The sequence below is a fragment of the Acromyrmex echinatior genome, chromosome 9 (genome assembly GCF_024713525.1).
Source record: "Acromyrmex echinatior isolate Ae372 chromosome 9, ASM2471352v2, whole genome shotgun sequence".
Taxonomy (NCBI): domain Eukaryota; kingdom Metazoa; phylum Arthropoda; class Insecta; order Hymenoptera; family Formicidae; genus Acromyrmex; species Acromyrmex echinatior.
Window position 1 is genome coordinate 6,148,883 of NC_141860.1, and position 21,152 is coordinate 6,170,034.

Here is a 21,152-nt window from a genome sequence, read left to right on the forward strand (position 1 = left end):
ACCCTCTCGGCGCGAGCGCACTGCTCGCAAAACATTGAGTGCTCTCACCGCGGACGCGACCACTTTTGCGGCCGCGTATCGCCGCTCTCATAATCCGATTATATTGAATTACCCATGTACCTATCGGCACACTGCGCGCTGCGTTCCCGCGTACGAATCGATACACCTCGCCGCGAAACGCGCGCTCGCGCGGAATTTTGATCGAGCTCACGCGCGCGGTTTTCCTCGCTGCATCGCATCGCGCAACGCTGCGGCCTGCTCGTGTACGTATCACATGGAGGAGAGAAAAAACGCAGCGGGATCACGACGATCGAATTAATCTAATCGGTTTCCCGATGACACGGGTAGTGGAGATTTTTTTTTTTTCCGCTTTAGCATCTTGCAGGACGCAAGATTATTTTGCAGCTTGCAAAATGAGCGGCGAATCTCCGCGAGGGGGTTTTCGCGACGCGATCGGCACAGAAAACCTCTTGCGGAGCCAAAGCGCCGTTGTCGGTCACGTGTACGCGGCACGTGTCATGAATATTTCGGTCCGCGTTATTCACGCAATGACAGCAGAATGAATCGCAACACGTGCTCGGTGACGTTTGACTGATAACCTTGCAGTGTATGCGGCTAATCTTGGTTCGCTCGGGGCAATGAGTGCTCCAAGTGACTCGATCATTCGCAAACGAGTACGACTAGAAAATGTATGGCTCAAAACATATGTCCTAATGGACAAATTTTCTACATTGGGCGTCCGTACGCAAACAATATCGTCATATTCTATTTTTATCATCTATCCTAACTATACGTTGCTCAATATTATTGTGAGAAGTGTTACGTGATATAAATGGGAGTAAAAAATCACGACACTCATTGCATAAGCTGTAACTTTGTCTCTGTATGTCCATTCAGTAAGCAATTGAATAAAATACAAGGGAGACCGGGACTCGTTGTCATAAGAGACAAGTTGTATTATCTCTAAATTCTTTGGAATGAAATCTCACTCTAAAGAGTGAAAATTGAACCAGTTTTGAAAAAGAGTGACTTAATTTTCAATCTTTAAGAATGTGATTTTACTCTTCAGAGTGATAATTCACTCTAAAAGTTTTATTTCCAATACATTATTTATGTATTTATGGCGAAAGAAACGATGAAAAAGTTATTGTAAAATATCTCTTTTATAACATAAATATTTTTCTCTACATTTCAAATAAAACAAATGTTATAATAAAAAAGAGAAAAATCTAATCGAAAAAGCAAGTACATTTTTTCATAATTTCGTATTGAATTCTTTAATTTAGATAATCTAAGTAATATACTGTTAGTTAAAAAAAAAGTTTTATATATTATATAAAATATATTATATACGATATATTATTTTGAGTGTAAAAACAGTAACTTGTTATAATAAAATGATTAAAATCAAACGTACGGATAAGATATGTTGACTCATATTTAAGAAAAGATTAGCCTGACTTGCTGTACCATTTGTACACACATTCGGTTGCAATTTAATTCTAGCAAAACATTTTGTATTTAATATTGCTATTCTATTTTAATATTTCTACATTAAAGTAAGCTAAAACTGTAGTAATTTGTTTTTCTAACATTATTATTAACAACATTTAGCTATTTCAATCATTACAAAATTACTTTAAATAATTTTTACTTCAAAATATATTATATCTATTGTCTGTTTTTTATTTCTATTACATTTTCATTAATTTAATATAAAGTTTATCATAGAAGCAACTTACATCATAATACGTATCAATTTATCTCACCTCGAAACAAATTGCTACAATGCAGCATATTATTCATATTTTAGTTACTAAAGAAACTATACAGAGTATTATATATAGAATCATTTTGGCATGAAAATGTAAAGAAAGATTGTCTCTATCACCTTAGTATATTTTAATCATAATAATTAATGTTTACAAAATCAAAATTATAAAAATTATGCCAACGATCCCTAGTTTTCCCTAATTCATGAATTTTCCCAATTAAATAATGCGAAAAGTTGAATATTCAAGATCGAAATAATAACGGCATACAAACACTGATGGTGTTTACGAAGTTGTATCATTGTATGTAGTAGAGTCTAATTACAAGTCTTTGCGAAAAATTATTTAACTTCTTAAGAAGTTGAACAATGAGAATTTATTGTCTATTCGCAAACTAAATTGATTTATATTTTTTATCATGTTATTGGGGCTGCAACGATGATATAATATTAACATTGAAAACTTACATCGTGTCTTTAATTTTTATAAGCGACTAATTTTTACAAGTTACTGCATCTCATACGATCCATAATTGTACGAACAATTATTCAATCTCAAGTATTGCAACGTTACGTGAAAATACGCTACTATTCAATTTATATACCTGCAATAGTAATAACATTTCTTCCTGACGCATGCTATCGCATCACGCTGTTTCACTTCGAGATTTCTGCAAGTTCAGTTGCAATTCGATATCTCAACTACAGCGATCTCGTTGCCGATAATAAGCGTTGGATTCAGTATTGAATAATGTTACACGATGACAGAGCGTAATTGGTAAATATAAGAAGATGCGAACGAAGAAGCAAGGCCAGCGGCACGAGCGAAGATAGTTGCGAACGAAGATAGTTGCGACTCACCGTCAACGCTACGTTTTCTCTTGATGCTGTTGCCATTGGGATCCTGATGGTGCGCCGGGATACCCAGGATGCCACTGATACTGTAGGCGTTGGGAGCGGTGGCAGCTGGATGACCTGCTGCCGTCGCAGGTGCATGTGCTATCACCGACACGGAACCGCCCGATCCCGGCTGGCCTTGCTGCTGTCCTTGCTGCTGCTGCGCCTGCTGTTGCTGATGCGCGTGCTTCGCCTTCTCCGCCGCCTTGTTCCTCACGATCCTGCGAACAATAGATCAGACATTGTATAATGTCCATCAAAACTGCTATGTCACCAAGAGACGTGTCTTGCTACTCTGTGTCTTTCTCTTTCTCGATTAAAAATTTGAATAAATCGCTCCGGCTGGTAATAAATCGCATCTTCGACAGCCGATTTGGATCTCATTGGAAACGCTTTCGGCAAAGTAGAAGTGTAGACGCATCTGCGATGCGCGCGCTGCGTATCTATTAATATACAGTGACTTCATAGTGCAACAATAGAGTGGCACAAAGTACCGATTGTTAATTCCAAGTCCGTCGGGCGCAGAGCGATTCGCGTTCGAGATTGATGATGAAGCTTGCCATTGTTACGAGACAAGATCTTCCTGTTGAGTGCGCGCGGCACAGCGCAGCGGTTTGACTCTTGAGCGGTGATAAACGGAGATCAAGATATTGAATGATCGGTCGCAAATCACACTAATTCGGATTGCGCGAATTGTGAAATACACAAAAATTTCAGAAGAAATAATACGTATGTAAATCAAACATGTATGTTTGATATATCTAATTTTTTTAAAAGATACCGAAATATTTCTCCTGAAAGTGATCGTCTTTCTTCGTTTCTTCAACGAGTGTCTGTTACACTCAATGCGGAAGAGCAGAACGAGTTGCCACGACGAAAGTAACGATTGTTCATTCCAATTCCATCACGCGGTCGATCATAAATCCTGACATCACCGCTTAGAGCGCGAGGCTATGTCTGCTTGACTCTACCAGCGATAACCGACGGAGCCGCCCTATACGATGCTGATCCGCGGAGTCACGGGTTACACGATGATTAATTACGATTACGCGGGTCACTTCGCCAACGATCATTCTTCTCGACTCCGATGTATAACCTAGACCTACCTACCTACCGCGAGCATACACTTCATCTCACTCGTACGAACGTGCCCGTCGTTGTACACGTATATGAGGAGACGCGAATCGTTTCATTATTGTTACCTGACGTCGGGACATTGGCCGCTACCTTCGAATAGCGACCAGCGACGTGACTTTGCGGAACTTGGCCGCATCGTATCATAATCGCATCGAGGGAGAGCCGCCGCCGCGGATGTAACGGAGTGACCATCTCAACTCTCCCTTTTCTCCCCCCGTCGAGCACTGGCTGCTTATTATCCGTGATATATTGCGCGTGCGGTTTCAATGGTCAGCCGCTCTCCCGACGTCGGTATCAATTATCTCGGCGAATATTCACGGTGGTGCGCTGTTAATCTCGCGCGTGCGACTCGCGCGAACTAAATCGCGCGCTTTGCAGCACCAACGACCGGCCGCGCCTAGAGATCCTCAAATAAGAGCTAAAAGAATAACAGTCGAGAAACGTCAGAAATGATTATTCTATGATTATTCTTTTTAAACTTTCAGCTAACTAAACTCTGACGGGGATTCTTACGATACATCTTACGGGTAACGAAAAATATGTGTGGTGGCCCTAAGAAATTGGAAACACCATTTGATTCGCTAACTATTTTTTAGGATCTACTTGAGATGGAATGAAATTGATTATGTACAAAACAGAATAAGATATTCAAACATTTCATTCTAGCTTCAGCAGATTCTGAAAAATATGGTAGATCAATTAGAAGTCTAAACGATATCGAATCTCTTGAAGATCCCTAATCGCGCTCGATACGCCCTTTCGGACTTGAATGTGATTTTAACATTCTCCACGTAACGACCGACTTTTTATTTTGGTACATAAGTTGACAACGTACTCATCGAAACAGACACATCCCAGTGACAAATCCGTTTTTCAAGAGGCTCGTAGTTCAGAGATTTTATGCGACGGTAGATACATGGACTTGAGATTGTAGTACATTTCTCGTATAATTATCGATAATGGCGTTTAAATTTTCATGGATTTACACTTTGGATTTCTCAGCAATACTCATAGTACAACTATTTTTCTTCTATTAACGAAAATACCAAAAAGGTTACTGAAAATGTAAATTTCCGCATAGAGTAATTCGCAAGGATAGCACGTAACGTGTGCCACATACGTACGCTTGGTCGTAGAACGTAGTGAACATCTACTCTTTTTCAACGATCATTCTTTTTCACCTCGTAATGCACTTTGGAGCGCGTCAGGTCAACGATTCCTCGCCGGGATGGGCCAGTACGTAATGGATCGACATTAAGTCCTTCGTTTCTGCCGTGGATGTGTTTGTGGGCTAGGTAATCGTGGGGGTGCGAGCAACGGCGATCAATCAGATGACACCTGTTGCCCAATCTCCCTCGTTCGTTCGCCACCTTCACCAATTCGCAACAATTAGCAGCGATCCTTATCAAGGTTAGACTCTAGGGTAGCCGAGGTACCAACGATCCTAAACCGACGAGTTATCGCGCGTCGCTCTCCACACATAGAAATTACACACGTGCAATGTAACTAATCACTATCGTGTTTTCCGATAACGATAAACTAATTAACCTGATACTACTCTCATTACATTTATACATATTAATTAATTATCAAATAATTAACGCGATCCAAGTTTCTATTTTCAAAATATGTGTCTACTGAATATATTGACAAACAGATCGAATCAAAAGATATTTAAAAGAAATATTTAAAAGCGTAAGAAAAAATATTTCTGCTGGAGAACATTATGGCTTGATGAAAACGTTGTCGTGTTTGATTACTATAATATAGTACATATAATCAGCGATGCGTTCATTATTTTTCCGTGGTGAAACACGAGAGGTATTTCGTGAATGATGAAAATCAGACGCGTGTCTTCCGCGAAACGGCACGTAACGACTTTACTCGCGCGGTATAATGAACGTAATCGACGATCTAATAAATGCAACGGCGCCCGAGAAGTAATCCTTTTGCTACAACAGGTGCAGATTATATCGCGATACAGATGGTGCGAACCGTTGCGACACGGTACGCTTCGTTCGGCGAACGCGACCGAATGAACGAGAGCTTTCGCGTTAAAATTCATTGCGCGCCCGGGCTTCGGCACTCTAATTAACGTAATCCTTTGCGAGCGTGCTCGTTATCGATGCATTGCTAAATATTAGCAGCCGGCTGGTAATTTTCTATGCCACTGACAGGGGATGAAGCAATTCGCCAAAGACTAATCGAATGGTTGCGCGGTTTTGCGCAAGTAGATCCCATTGTTGTGTTATCATTTTCGTCACGTTACATGACACGAAACATTAATACATACTGTGAGTTAAGAAAAAGCGATTTCGAAAGATTATTCTGAGATGAGAATGATTGGAGACATTTTGTTTATAATGCGGAACATTGATCCTTTAAGGAACTATCATTTTTGAAAGGGAAAGATTGTATATCGATTGTACGGAAACAAGGAATGCCACTATAAAGGGTAGTCTGAAGTAGAAAGAAAGAGAAAGAGAGGGAGTCTTTTATGGACAGAGGTTGCCGGGAAAATAGAGAAGCGAGTGGATGAGAACGAAGTTCGTACGACGTAACCCCAACATTTTCCTGACGCTACAATGTTTCTCCCTTCGTGCTTGATTCTGCGCTCTTGTTCTTCTCTTTCCCTTTTCTTTGTCTCTTTTCTTCTTTCTCTCTTTCTCTCTTTCCCCTACCATTCCGGTACTTCATCTAATCATTGAGTGCGCCCTTTCTTCTGTGCTTTTCCCCGTGGCGATTCTCGTTGCGATCTGCGGCGCGAGACGATGCGAGCTCGACGGTTTCCAACACAGATTTCACAACTTGTTTTACTTCTTCCATCTATATAATTAAGCTTCCATGCTTAAACCTGATAAATTGCTAACAGTGACTTTACGAGAAAGAAAATGGCATTTGGTACGTATTACAATATACAAATAATCACAATCTGTTTTTTTTTTTATAACATCGCGTACTAATCGTTGAGATTTATATTTTTTTTTATTTGACAATTAAACATCCATTGCAATTGTTTCCGCTGTTTGAATCTTGGCTGAAGTTACGTTCAATAGTTGTGCACCGTAAAGTTAGCTAACCAACTCGCATTTTGGCGCGAATTTGCGAGTTTGCCATTGGGGGTTGCAAGTCTGTTGCTGGAAAATCATGCGACGGCTTTCCTTCGCGTTTGAGGGTAGGGAGAAGAAAGTCCCTCGATTCTTGACACGGCATGGGCACAAGGAAGGGGATTTCCCGCGAATACGGTACGAAAGGATGTTCTCCTTCGCTCTCACGGTTACGATGCCTAAGAGAAACCGGAGGTGGCGCCTCAGAGGAAGGCTTGGTAGAATTATGAGGGTAGAGCGTGTCGGGGGTGCCACGTGGGAAGAAGCTATGCCTCCCCTGGCGCCGTCAGATCGTTCCCCAACGGCCACTCCTGAACTAAACTGCTTCACTATCTACCCTGAAGTGCCGTCTCCCACCATTCCAAAGTCAAGCTTCCTTCTCGTTCGCTTTAAGTATGTGGATGTCGCAGCCGTTTAAGTCTCAGGATTGCGTGTACTTATAAATTTAAGAACAAGAGGAATAAAACGAATTATTTACTTGCCGTTCTAAAACTACGTTGTTTAAAATGCTAGAGAGAAGACGCAGATGGAAAATTACACGAAAAGAAAAGTCATAGTTTCGCTTCTATATGCGACGCTAGTTTCTATTTTTTATTTCGTATTTTTATAATTGCGTGAGCAGTAATTTTGAAAAATACGTACACATTTTTCAAATAACAAAGCAATAGAGAGAATGTAAATCATCGAGGTTACTCGAGCGTATCTGGCGACTTCACGTCTCGAATACGTAGTCGACAACGACGCTGAATAGTGTTTTTATTGGTTGGAATTTATTTCTAACAAATAGTAACTGCGATAGTAACTGCGGGAATATAATAGACGCGTCCGAACGCGTACAAGTATTACATGAGCTCCTATAAGATAGAAGTTTGTGCCCCACCGTCCTTGCGATCCCGTCACGGCTAGGAAAATCGTAGGCAGCAACCACGAGTGACGTTCCGAGAAAGCAGGAGATGAGTTCGGGTTCGTACCACAGCTCTGGAACCACAAACTTTAATGTCGGCATTACTTTTATGCACGACTTTATGCCAAGTATCCCATCAAATATATGACCCGCACTCCCGCACGCTTCTCCCTAGAATGGAGAGAGCATCCTTCTCCCTACTTACCCGATTCTGCCCCCGATCGTCCCGCACTCACGGCCGCACGGTTAAATTATTGCGAATAAAACTTTATACTCAAATTACCTCTACGCCAACTTTATCGCATTTCGCTGGCGTTGGGGCCGCCTAGATTCTCCCGCCGCCACTGCTGCTACCACCACTATCGTGGCGGCGTGTTCTCCAACCTCCGACGTTTTCCTCTGTCGGGGGTTGGTGACTGGGCGGATTTAAATTCTCCTCTCACGGATCGAGATTAATTTCTTTGGCTCTCAAGCACCGGCCATCCGCACGGTTTAATCCTTTCGAAATGTTATTCAGCTAGTTACGTTACGACAGGATACGTTTCTACTAATATTACTAAAGATCAATGATCTCACGGCTAAGGGAGAAGCATTCTAGATCGCCGACGGGCGTGGATCTTGATCATAGCGTGGGCGAAAAGAGGCGATCGATGGTTGTCAATGAGCACAGATCGCTCGTTAGCGGATACGTACATACGCTAGTCGATATCATGAGGGGATTTCCGGATTGTGATGCGAGCGCAAACGATCTGTAATTGTCAATTATCGTGCTCGTTAGGCGTCGGCTGTTATTGATCGTTTAAAGTGCTAGTGAATCTTGTATTGACCACGAAGCAAGGAAAGAATATTTTACTAGCTCAACGAGAGAAAACGAGAGAGAGAGAGAGAGAGAGAGAGAGAGAGAGAGAGAGAGAGAGAGAGAGAGAGAGAGAAGAAAAGAGTAAGAAAGTTTCATTTCTCATCAGCTTAAATCTTCAATATGTATTATATGGATTATATAGAATAGTATAAAATTAAAATTTATTTTGCAAATTTTAACCATCAAATTTTTTGTTTTTTGTTTATATTTACATACAATAAATATAAATAATATTAAAACATATAAATAAATACTAAATTTTTTCCATATCTTGAATTTTATAAAGAAATCTGCTCGTATTTAGTTCATAAAACTCAGCAGTTGCATCGTTCTCTTGCAGCACGCCGCTTATAAACAGACGTTGCTACATTTTACCAACGTATCTGTTTTACACATCGTTTACCGCAGTTCCTTGTCGGCGTAGAAAATACGAATTCAAAAGCTTGAGTCAAAATTTCCATTGTTATTTTAATTTTTCATAAATCCCAATTTGCGTCGCTGCCATCATCGTTCGTGCCCCCGATAATATACCGATAATAAAACATCAATTCGTATCTATTCGTTCCGCACTCAATGACAGATTCAAATAATTCTGGGTGCACCATAGTTAAATGCGTATTAGGGTGTCTCACGTTCTTGCGGTGTTAATGCGGAGCTTTAAAGTTATTACGACCTATTATATGCCACGGCGGATTGCGAGAGATTTCAAGGGGTTTTCGAGGATTTAGCGGTCCCACGGCAGATGCTTCGTCCATGGCCCACGAATAGCACCAGAACGGAACTCCTCTCTCGTTAACTCGAAGTCGAGAGAAGGATAGGGGGGTGGCGAGCACCCGAAGAACAACGAGAGAGAGAGAGAGAGAGAGAGAGAGAGAGAGAGAGAGAGAGAGAGAGAGAGAGAGAGAGTGTGCGCGCGCGCGTGTGTGTGTGTGTGTGTGCAAGATGGAGCCAGAAGCAGCGGGCAGAGTCGCAGAACTGTTCCGTCGAGCTGTAGACACAATACGGAGTTAGCTCCACGGCTATTGTACGCCCTTCAGAGCCGCACAATGGCTGGAAAAGGTGTATCCTGATATTCCGTCATCTCTTCTCCACTCTTGAGGAAGAGAGAAAGAGAGAAAGAGGAGGCCATAATATACTCTGAACGGGAGCTACCTGGCGCTTCCATGCGATACAGCAAGGTGTGATTCTTAAACAAAAGCAACTCCCGCAACGTCAGAGTTCGCACTTCTTCGTTTGTGCTGCGCGAGATTAAATTTTCGAAATACACTGCGTTTTCATAAAATTTTTTTAAATTCTATTAATGTTATACTCTTTCAAATTAATTTCTCTGTTACGAAGAGATTTAATTCTCGTCTAACACACAAGATGATGTCACGTCTATAAAGGATATTAATATAGGTATTTATAATATTTATTCCTCCTAAAGGTATTTATTTTTATATCTTATTTTTTATCCTATTATGTATCTTATTGTACCATAATAGGACAAGAAAGTAAAATATAAAAATAAATAATTTTATATTATACGTACACTATACAGTTATAATATTCAAAAGTAGAACATATTTTCAAAGCACCAAGTATGGATTAAAACGATATATCGTAGTGCGCCATTTCGTGCCACTGTTGCCGGTGGCGCGTCTCAGTCATTTTGATGAAGTGTCCCCCCGTTGCTCGCACGTTCAGGATGAGTATATTATTATATCTGGGGACGTGCAGGGTGCATTGTCAAACGGCAGCTGCCGGCTCCATATACACAACTATATTAACTGTAGCTATACCAGCATCCAACGACACAATAATTTGCGAGTATCCGTGCATACACGTATATACGTACGGAAAGTGCACGGTGTGTTTGTGTGTTTGTTTGCGATGCCGCGTATCCCGACGACAAAAGCTACGCTCCCAACAATGATACTGGCGAGTCAACAGTCACCGAGGATCCTCTAAGCACAATGTAATACGCGATTTATAATATATCGTTCCTGCACCGACACTTCTTTCCCCCCTCGAGACGGTCATGGGAAGTCAAGAGGATAGTGTGTATCCACTATTATGCGCACGATGATCAGGAATGTTATTCATACCCAAATCTGTCCCTCGCGTTTTCCAGCATCGCGTTGTTTAAAGCATGATGACATATCCGTATAAGTTAAAGTTATAGGTGAGATAAATAATTATCAATTTTTGTGCATCATATTAATCATACACGTGAATAATACGTGGCGTAGGTCGTGGGAAATGACACTGCGATTTCGCTTTGAGATCATTCACTAGATCGATTATGGTACGATAATATACGTGATTCAACCTCTCTGTGATTATTACTCATCGATGATGAGCAATTAATAGTAGAGTTTCGACGGTTCATTAACTTACCAGTCAATCTAATGACCGAGTAGATATTAAACGCCCGTTTTCTCAAGTCATTCCGCAATAATAAATAGCAATCGCATTTTTCCGCTTTGAGGTTGAATCGTGAATTTTCCATTATTATGTAGATCCATCGTGATTGACGGGATATCCTCAAAGCCTCGGCTTCTGTCCGGTCGAGCAGTTTCAGCGGTACAATGTTCTCGAGCAACTTCGGTATTCCAGCTCTCGACCAGGAACAAAAGGGACGAAGCATTATGGGCTAGCAGAGTAGGCGACCATCCGGTTTCATTGCGGTTCCGTCTGTCCTCTGACGTTTCCACGGCAACCTGAATTTCGTGCGTCGTCGTCACCGTCGTCGGCGCCGTTGCTGCCATTGCCATCGTTATCCTTCTTGTCGTCATCGTCGTCATTGTCATTGCATTGTCATTATCATTATTGTCATCATTATCGTTGTCATCGTCACCATCGTTTCCACCGTCAATGTCGTTCTTGTCATTATCGTCGTCCATATCTTGTCGAGGTACAACCTCAAAGTAGCAGCTCCCTCCATTCGCTGACGGAGGATACGGAGAACCCGTAATTGTAACTTCATTTGGGGCTAATTTCGGTCGGAGGGTATGATGAAACGCGGTAATAATTGCGTTATCCAGACAAAGGACGGTTATGGATACGCGCCGCCGCCACTGCCGGCGTTTCCAACGTGGAGGCACCATCCCCCAGATCCTCCGCCCACCCCCGAGGGTGCTGCTGTGCCGGATAATGTAGGAGGGCCTCCTTCCCTTTCGCTCCCGCGCACCGCAAATATGGCTGCTTTAACGAAGTCCACGACCATGGTGCACCATATTGTTCTCCCTACAGCCATGTGTGTGCCGCTATTCGCTTAAACGCCAACATCCTATCGTCCTTCCGGGAGAGAAATCTTTGATTTTTAACTTGATACTCAAAACTATCCTGTTATATTTTTTTTAAATAGTCAAAATGTAAAGTACCATTTTGTTCTGCCAAAAATTCATTTTAAAACGACGTTTTAAAACGACGTCTTGAGTCTATAATTTTTTCGAGCATATTCTCATATTATTGAGATAAAATGTAGATCAACGCAGATTTGTCACAGGAATTAGTTTTTTGCGAAATAGAAAACCAATTCCTTTGGTAGATGAGTTGAAGTCGAGATGACAAATGCGACGATTTGACGGCTTCCTGGAGGAGAAGAGTCCTCCCGCGGCACTGCCAGTGGAATGGTAAATAAGCTCGTCGGGGGTAGGCAGAGCATTATTTATGGGGATGTAATTTAATAACCGAAAGATGAACAGGGAGATATAGCGGTGATGCCGGCCGGAAAGCCGAAAGTGGCATGAAAGTAACAGCCATCCCATTGGCTGTCCCTCTGTGTCTTTCTATGTCCTCCAGGAGAGCAGCCAGCCATATGGCCCGGGCCGCTCCTGCACCACCACCTCGAGATTCCGGGGGTGCGAAATGATATGGAAGTAATGGAGAGCGAAGCAGAGCCGGTTGCGCCTCGACGGGAGATTGAGTCGCGCGATAGAAACGAAGCGACGCTGCCGCGCACCGGCACGAAAGAGCGATGACAGATTGATACAATTCCGGCGAGATTCGATGCGACAGATTTTCTGCCAACTGTTGTCGCCGCGCTGGTCATTACGTCGAATTAAAGTTACGACTGAAAATGTGATCGATCGTGCGGGGATCTCCGTGGATCGCTTTTAGATCTTATTCATCCTTCTATTTTAAATGGACCTTATTATGTGTGAATGGAATTTTAATTTATCATTTGAAAAATAGAAAATAAAATTCGTAACTACGTGAAATTAATTATTAATATTTGAAGAACAATTCTTGGATCTTCGTCGCATAAAGGAGCTTTAAGCTCAACTTCTAATTCAAACATTGTCCAACGCTAGTATCCCGCGAACGAAGGATTCTCGACCGGAACAACAGGAAGTCAAGGGAGCGGCGGCTTCTTCCTTTGGCTCTGATATCGACTCTGTCGTAACTTGCGGCTTCGGAGGCGAATGCGAGAGGCACACGAGAGCGTGACGTCGGGGGCTGCGTTGAGGAAACGAGAAGAAGGAGGCTGTGAACCCGGCGTAAAGCTCTCGGGCGAACCTCGCTCCTTATCGATCTGCTCCTGAGACTTCTCCGACTAAGAAGGAGGGAGAGAGAGATCGACACCAAGAAAGCAAGAGAGAGAGAGAGGGAGAGAGAGAGAGAGAGAATGGCTTGAGAGAGGGGCGGTGGGCCTTTGCGAGTTTGTATACGTGTAAGATAGACCTCGGTAGAAAGTCGCCTACTCGACCGTGACTCCGCAGCCGAAGCCGAGCCTATCAATATTTCCTCCCGAAATTCACCGTAGCTCCTTCGACAATCCTTCTCTCTTTATACATATATGTTTTTAGACACTCCCGATTTCATCTTTGTCGATGTCATATCTTCGTAATAGATGCTTTCTCGACGTGATATGATATTTTATGCTTTTAATATTCCGAACTTTTTTCATCTTCCTTTTAATTACTGGACTGGACATATTTACGTTAATATTTACATTAAACGATTTCGAATTAATTTTCTTCTTTTCATCCGTTAAATATATTAAATAAATTGTGGACACGAAATTCCTTTTACTAGAAAAAGAAAAGCTATCTTCGTAAAAACCATGCGAAGGAAATGTTCTTTTTTAATCACGACAAGCATTCTGCGTTTCATAAAGAGCGCGCAACGAGAACAATAGGAAGAAGTCGCTGCGTTGGCGTCTTTAACGAATAAAGAAGAGGCTCGGAACTGTTAGCGTCCAATCTTCTCTCCGTTTTTCGCCTATTTTTCCGCTCTCCTCAATCCTGTCTCATACACGGGATATATAACTGTTATTTTTCGCGAAAACCACTCCATTATTTCGCTCTTCTGGTCCGCCTTTTTTTACCTCGCACGACTTCCATGCTACTCTTCCACTCTCGCTCTTTCTCTTTCTATTCTACGTTCGCGGACGGTCTCATTTCGAAGTGCTCCGGCAAAGCAAGACAATACATTATATTAGCTGTATCATTATTTCTCCACCCCGAAGCTAGAAAAACCGGGACATGCTCATAATGGGAGAAATCTCGGTATACTACGCGCTCCGATCGATGATGCACCCAGTTCCTGTTTCTTCGCGGCGAAATCCCATTTGATATCGAGACCATTCTCTCTCTTTGCACTCTTTTCTTTAAACTAACTTCCAGCTGCACCAAAGGTTCGTCGATGAAAGCACGAATTCGATCGATTTGAAGATTTTCTTTTTTATTTCCTATTCTCTCGTTTCTATCTCCAGTTCCCTTTTGCCTTACCAATTGTCTACTATTGTCGCAGTATTTGTTCGTGAAGCTTATACGAGATAAAGTCGTAAAATGTCAATCTCTGCGCCGTCATGCCGTTTGGACGATTTTGCTTTCCCTTCTCGAAACTGCATTATCATCCCAATGAATTTCATATCTGTCTATCAGATAGAAACTATATTCACTTCGACGCTTTGCGGAATAGCAATTAAAGTCTTTCTCTCGTTATCAATCGTTATACAATTAGCCTGCGGGAAGTACTGAGTGCGTGGGCATTTTCTAAAGGGACTCAAACGCGCGCACGTTTCTATCCGTTGCTCGTCGAGCGGAAATGCATTTACTTGTACCGAATGGATAGGGCGGAAGGTTGCGGGTTCGGTGTACGTGAGTGGGTGATGGTACGTTGGATAGGTGCATGTAGATAGCGAGCGAGGTAGATAGGTAGATAGGTAGGTAGGTAGGTAGGTAGGTTGGTAGGTAGGTAAGTATCCGCGGAGTAAGTTTTTCCAGGCGATCTGCTCTCCGGATTCAGATCAATACCCGCCATCTGGGCCTCGAGTCAGGGGATAGGGACAAGGAGGAAAAGGAGTCGCGGTGGCGAGAAGGAGACCGTGGCCAAAAAGAGGAGGCGAAAGCGAGAGGGAGAGCGAGAAGTCAGGAGGAGGCAGGCGAGAGCGTGTGCCGGAGGTGGAGCCGGAGGTGGAGGAGTCACTCGAGCAACAAGCCACCGCCGCACCCTCGACTGCAATCCTAGACACATCGAAAACCTCGGCCAGAAAGTAATTCCTGTACCTACACACGCCCACGTTTCACGCTACCGTGACCGCACGACGCGAATATAGAGGAAGAATGAAAATATGTGCGAGGTAACTCTTATGATGACAAAGTAAGCTTGACGAAACACCAGGGAATGTGACGGGGAGACGTTAATTGCTTTCTATTTGGGTAACCACTGTTATGCGAGTTTATTAAAACTTTCTCTCGTGGCGTAACAATTACCTTATAGCTTGAGCTTTATCGTACGAAGAAAATCGTGAAAAAGAAGGGAAAGGAAAAATTAATTAAATCAAAGATTACCATTTCACGATTGAATCGAAAGAATGGATTTTTGCGGCGATTGAGATTCTCGGAGGAGAGTATATCGCAAATGTAATTGTAGCTAATTTCTCGCGCGCAACCGCGACGCGGAATTTAAATAAGTGGCCGCGCATAGTACTTACGTTGTTACGTGGGCGCTAACTCATTTGCGTGTGTTTCCATTAGCGGCTGCGGCCCACAGAAATCGCGTTAGTGAATTTCATTTGCCAGCAATTCGATTCGCATTACGCTCTATTTCATTATCGGCTGTGTACGCGCGAGAAAGACGGAGAGAGATAGCCTGGCCCTTGTAAATCAGCCGGGAGATAAGGTCTTAAGTAGTGACTGATTAAATCTCGGGACATATGCGAGCCGATCAATGGTACCCTGGTGTCGCCTTCTCTCGGTCGCTTCTCTCTGCCCCTTCCTATCCTACCTACCCACGCATTCCTTTTCTCGCTGTGTACCCTTGTAGCTTTTCAGTTGGCCGAAAGGGGATCGAGTCGTTCAGTTTGTGCGGTGCTGATACGCTGTAATGCTGTCCCACGGGAGCTCACTCCCCCTCGCTCTCGTAAGGGCGGCCCTATACAGCCTAGAGTACTCGTGTTCCGTTGGCCCGCCGCATCATCGGGCGACGCAAAAACACTTGAATTAATCGTCCCGGTCCCGAAGGAACCTGCGAAAGGTCAATAGGATCGGGGTGACAGGCCGAAGCGTACTTATCTCAATGCACATGCGAGGGTGCACTCTTTGCGCGCGCGAATAGCTGATCGCACCCCTATCGCTGGTGATCGGTTGAAGCATATGTCGCGATTCCTCGGGTAGTCACCGGGAACAACGTAATCTTGTCTCTCACCGGCAATTAATGAGATGAAGTTACATTTTTCGATAAAACTGTTGTCTTTATATAGAATAGAATGTTAATACGACTCACCGATTGATGGAAGAGACGGATGGCACGTTGTCCTGCGAGCAAATGCCTTCGGCCAGTAACCTGTCCCTAATCTCCCACGCAAACATCGTCGGATTGTCCCTCTTATAATTAGCAATCGCATCGACGACCGGCGGCGTTGCTACTTTCGGCTTGGAGCCTCCTATGACACCGGCTTTGAAACTACCGGTCTCATAATACCTACAAAATAAAATTCACGTAACATTACAATTAATTTTATATTTTATATTTTATAATCGCAATTAACACGTGGAAGAAAGAAATCTTTGGATCTGTCTTAAACAGTATTCGAAAGCGCAACGTCGACAAGAAATCGGTCGCCAAAGTTCACATTTTGTCTCTTTCTCTTTTGCTCTATCACAGTACACGGGAGGTCGAGAGGGGAAAAAGAGAGAGGAACGAACGTTTTTCCCGCGGTGGGCGGCCAACGTCGGAATAACGAATCGCCGTCCAGCGGCGCGTCAACGACCGGCTGTTTTAAAACAAACGGCTTCTGGCCTCCCGCTGTTGCCTCCCTCTCTCTACTCTTTGAATCTCTCTTCGTCCCTCTCGTTCTCTCATTCGTTCCTCTTCTCCCGGGCCTCCCACCGGCGGGGTGCGTATATATGCGCGCGAGATGGGCAATCGCGATTGGCCCGCCGTGAACGCGCCCTTTGTGCCTAATTAGTTAAATAATATCTTCGCTCGTGCTTAAATTCAATTACGTCGGATAGCCCGCAATAATGGTTCGCTTGTGGGCCGCCTTGATGGATGTGGGTCCGCCGCCGCCGCCGCCAGCGTCGGCGTCGGCGTCGGCGTCGGCATCGGCATCAACGTCGGCTCATACCGGCTGGATATCTGGCCAATTTTACGTGCATGCATGCGTACGTGTGCGTGTACTGCAGAACATGCTCCAGTATTAGACCTTCGCGTTTCGATGAAAAATATTTGCGCGAATAAAAGCGTCGTAACAGGTTTTTTGCGTTGCATGTCACAGGAAAAATGGGTTTCGAATTGTTGAGCCGAATTATAATTCTTTGCGACAATTTGATCTTTTATATGAATTTTGATTATTGTAGAGGGATGAAAGTTTCAATTAAAAATGTAACATGTTTTTATTATTATAAAATGAATGATGTCATTCTTTGGGGAAAAATTTTAAATATTTTGTTATTATGAGATTGCATTGAACTATCGATTGTGCTATTTATATCGTATGGTCGAAATATAATACATAGTCGTGAATGTATAGCTAAAAGTTATTACACAATCGGATAGCCTTTAACACAGACCTGGGTCTCGTCACCCCCACGAAATTATTGCGATCATATCTGGTGTAAAACCCCATTTCAGGCCCACATGGCAATGCTCACCCGTTAATATTTCGTCCCCTTTGTTCCGCCTCCACCGTGAAATGGCTATTAGATCGCGCGATTTTTCAAATTGCCTTGCCGTCGTCGGCGTGTTACTCACCCTTGCTGTATTAATTCAGATTTAAATGGATTCGAAACAGTCTTGCGCGAAATCGAAAATACCACCTCCGTGAAAAAATGACATTATTTACGTCTATCATTACAACGCCGCGATATCTCGTGCTGATTTTCACACTAACATTTTAAGTAAAGGTTAATGAAACACGCATGTTTATAATTCAAGTAATAATAGAATATGAGTTCTAAGTCTGAATCAGTAAATAATTACTGAAGCCCAATTATGCCCATTGATAATCAGTGAATTCACAGTGAAATTCAATTTAAAAAATCAATGAAACGTGGAATCTCTAACCTAGTTAACTTTGCTTTAGTATATAAATTCAATTTACATTAAAAAAAATACTAAGTTTTAATAAATATTTGTTTAAATAGTTCCAAGTAAACATTCACTAAATGTAAACATATAATAATTATTTGATAAAGATCATTTTATTGATATATTTATTTGACAAAAACCATTAATTTGATTTAACTATCATTTTTTTTTATTGAATAAATACTTATTTACTGTAAGTAAATGTTTAGTTAGTAACTGTTTAGTACTATTCAAAGAAATATGAATATTAAGATTTAGTAATTATATTTTTTAGTGTATCGGAATTAATGTGAAAATATCAGTATTTTAATTATATAAAAATAAAATCAAAACTTTCTTTTTAAATTGAACTTCACTAATTCAGATTTAAAGAGTATAGAAAAATTTAATCAATTGCTAATCAAATTATAAGTTAATAAGATAATTATTTAGAATACAGAGACTCCGATTTTGATGAAATTAGGCTCATTCGATGCGTTTTTGCTCGAAATGAAAGAATCTATAAAAAAAACATTGGGACGGTTCCATGAACCGAGATATTAAGCGTTAAAGTTAACTACTATTGAGGAAATCTGTCATAGAGGCAAAATGACGTCTATAATTGTACTATTCTACATGGGTTTCGATTTTCCACGCGAAGCGACTCTCACTCTCTCCCTTCAAAAAAGTCCGGGAAGCTGCTCTGCGAAGCGAAATATTGAGCATTAAAGTTAACAACTATTGAGGTTAAAAAATCTGTCAGATTTAACATATTTGACATAACAGATTTTCTAACTTTAACAACAGTACAATTATAAAAGTCGTGCACCCCTTTGCAGGGGGAGGGGGAGGAGGAGGGTGAGAGTCGCTTCGCGTGGAAAGTCGAAATCCATGTAGAACAGTACAGTTATAGATCTCATTTTGTCTCTGTGACAGATTTTTCAATCTCAACAGTCATCAACTTTAACGCTTAATATCTCGATTGGCGGGGCCGTCCTAACGTTTTTTCTTACAGATTCTTTCGTTTTGACCAAAAACGCCTCGAATGAGCCTAATTTCATCAAAATCGAAGTATTCTAAATAATTATTGTTAATAAGACACATATTCGTAATATCACGACATGAGAAAAAAGATATATTGTCAAGTTTGCACGATAGTAAAAGACTTTTTCCAAGATTCGAGTCGTAACATTTCACATAGTCCCCAGAATCCGCGGCGTATCTAGAATACAGAAGCAGACTTCACGAGTGTATAACACAAAGGACAACAAGACGACGGTCCCTCTCGCGTTTCTTCCTTCAAACGTAACCCTAAAGAAGAAGAGCACTTTGTATCTCTCCTACGCGACAGTCAGAAAAGGTTTTCCGGGCAAACGGGAGATGACTCGATTTCATGGGGTCACCGGACTTTTCAACGCCGTCTTCGTCAACGATTTTACGAACCCTCGCCTAGACTGCCTAGAGTCGAAAAAGTCCCGGTATCCGGTTTCGCTTATAAGATTCGGCGAACGCAGCATCGCGACGCACGGCGTTCTCGTTCCATCAGCGACGCGTGACTGCGTAAACCGTGCGTCGGTGTTAACGATGTCGCGTCAGTGTCGTCGACAGATTCTATGTTTTCACTGTACTTTCGGGTCATAAAGTCACATCCGCACACACCACGCGGAAGAACTACGTAGTATGTATTTAAATGACACGAGCACCAAGTCCTCCACTGTCTACGTTTAAATTTAGCAGCGCGCGGAACCCCCGAAAACCGTAGCATTTGTATCAGGTTATTAATAAAATTGCGTTATTACCTTCCAGTAGTCGCGACATAACTTCCGGATCCTTCGGTGCTGACATCGAAGATTTAAATTGCTCGAAATTTGATCTCTCATATTTTGACACACAAATGAAATTCGACCGACGGATCGTGCACGACGTTCGCATTGTTAATGACGAAATCTCGTTTCTCTGACTCTGTCCTAGCTGGAAAAGGGGTCTGTGGCGAAGAAAGGAAAAGGAAATGGTAACTTTAGTCGTGGCAGTAAATAATCCAGTCGGCCTTTATTATGCGAGATTCATGAAAGAGCGCGTATATGACAATGATATTCGGTCGGGGGACGCGAATGACGTTCGGACCATCAAAGCGGCACGAGGCCACCCGTTATATAGCGGAGCGGGGATCTGGAGGGTGGAAAAAACATGGAAACCGCATATCGTCGAGCACCCCCGCGTCGCGAGGGTATGAGGACTGGTTCCTTCCTTCCGGCGTCGTCGTCTCTTCATCCCTCGGATTCATTCGTTTCGCGTTTCTAACAGCGTCTTTAATTAAATTGCTTCGGAAAGAGCGATCTCTCTTTCTCCAGTTTTTTTATCTTTTCATCTTCTCTCTTTTCATCCGCGATTCGAACGACCTTGGCCACTTCGCGGCGCGGAAATTGCGGCGTGGCATTTGGCAAGACGAACTTGATTCTCTCATAAATCACTTGCCCTTCGGCGACGTTGTTTGCTCGTTATCCGCTCACCGAACTTGGCAAATGCGATTTTCAGAGACAATTATACATTTCTGATACGTTTTAGTTAACTGTTCGTACAGAATACTTACATTAAATAAATTAATTTCAAATAAGATATTTAACTTTTAATCTTTAAGTGAACTTTTTTTTTTTTTAGAGATTCGCGCGATTTAGATTAATGATTTTGCCCATCTCGCGCGTCGTTATCACAACGAGATACTCGGCAAGAGGCTGCAGTTGTAACGGATACGGGAAGAATACGGTACTCACCTCGACAGTATCTTGGATACACAGCCATGAGATACCCTGAGTTGTCTCGAAATGTCGCACGGTCGGACGCCGCTGTGCGCGAGCTCGACGATCCTCTGCCTGACTACATCCGGTAGGGGCCTTCCGTTCACAAAGACGCCACCGAGTTGGTTGACTCCGCCATGACCTGGAAAAATAGGGATCGATAATGCATTAGTCGACTAAG

The 21,152-nt window shown here is 42.5% G+C and overlaps 1 protein-coding gene and 1 long non-coding RNA gene across 11 annotated transcripts in view; one reads left to right on the plus strand and one right to left on the minus strand.

Annotated features, from left to right (window-relative positions):
• Positions 1 to 21,152, plus strand: part of LOC105151103 (uncharacterized) — a 164,115-nt gene that overhangs the window by 27,345 nt on the left and 115,618 nt on the right. The gene's annotated exons all lie outside the window — the stretch shown is intronic.
• sv (paired box protein shaven) overlaps positions 1 to 21,152 on the minus strand; it is a 184,244-nt gene that overhangs the window by 10,869 nt on the left and 152,223 nt on the right. For all 10 annotated transcript variants that reach the window (XM_087409610.1, XM_011064633.2, XM_011064625.2 and 7 more), the window contains 3 exons: positions 20,948 to 21,113; positions 16,392 to 16,589; positions 2,633 to 2,889 (listed from right to left, as the gene is read on the minus strand). In XM_087409610.1, coding sequence (XP_087265736.1) covers positions 2,633 to 2,889; positions 16,392 to 16,589; positions 20,948 to 21,113 — 621 coding nt within the window. The remainder of the gene's footprint in view (positions 1 to 2,632; positions 2,890 to 16,391; positions 16,590 to 20,947; positions 21,114 to 21,152) is intronic.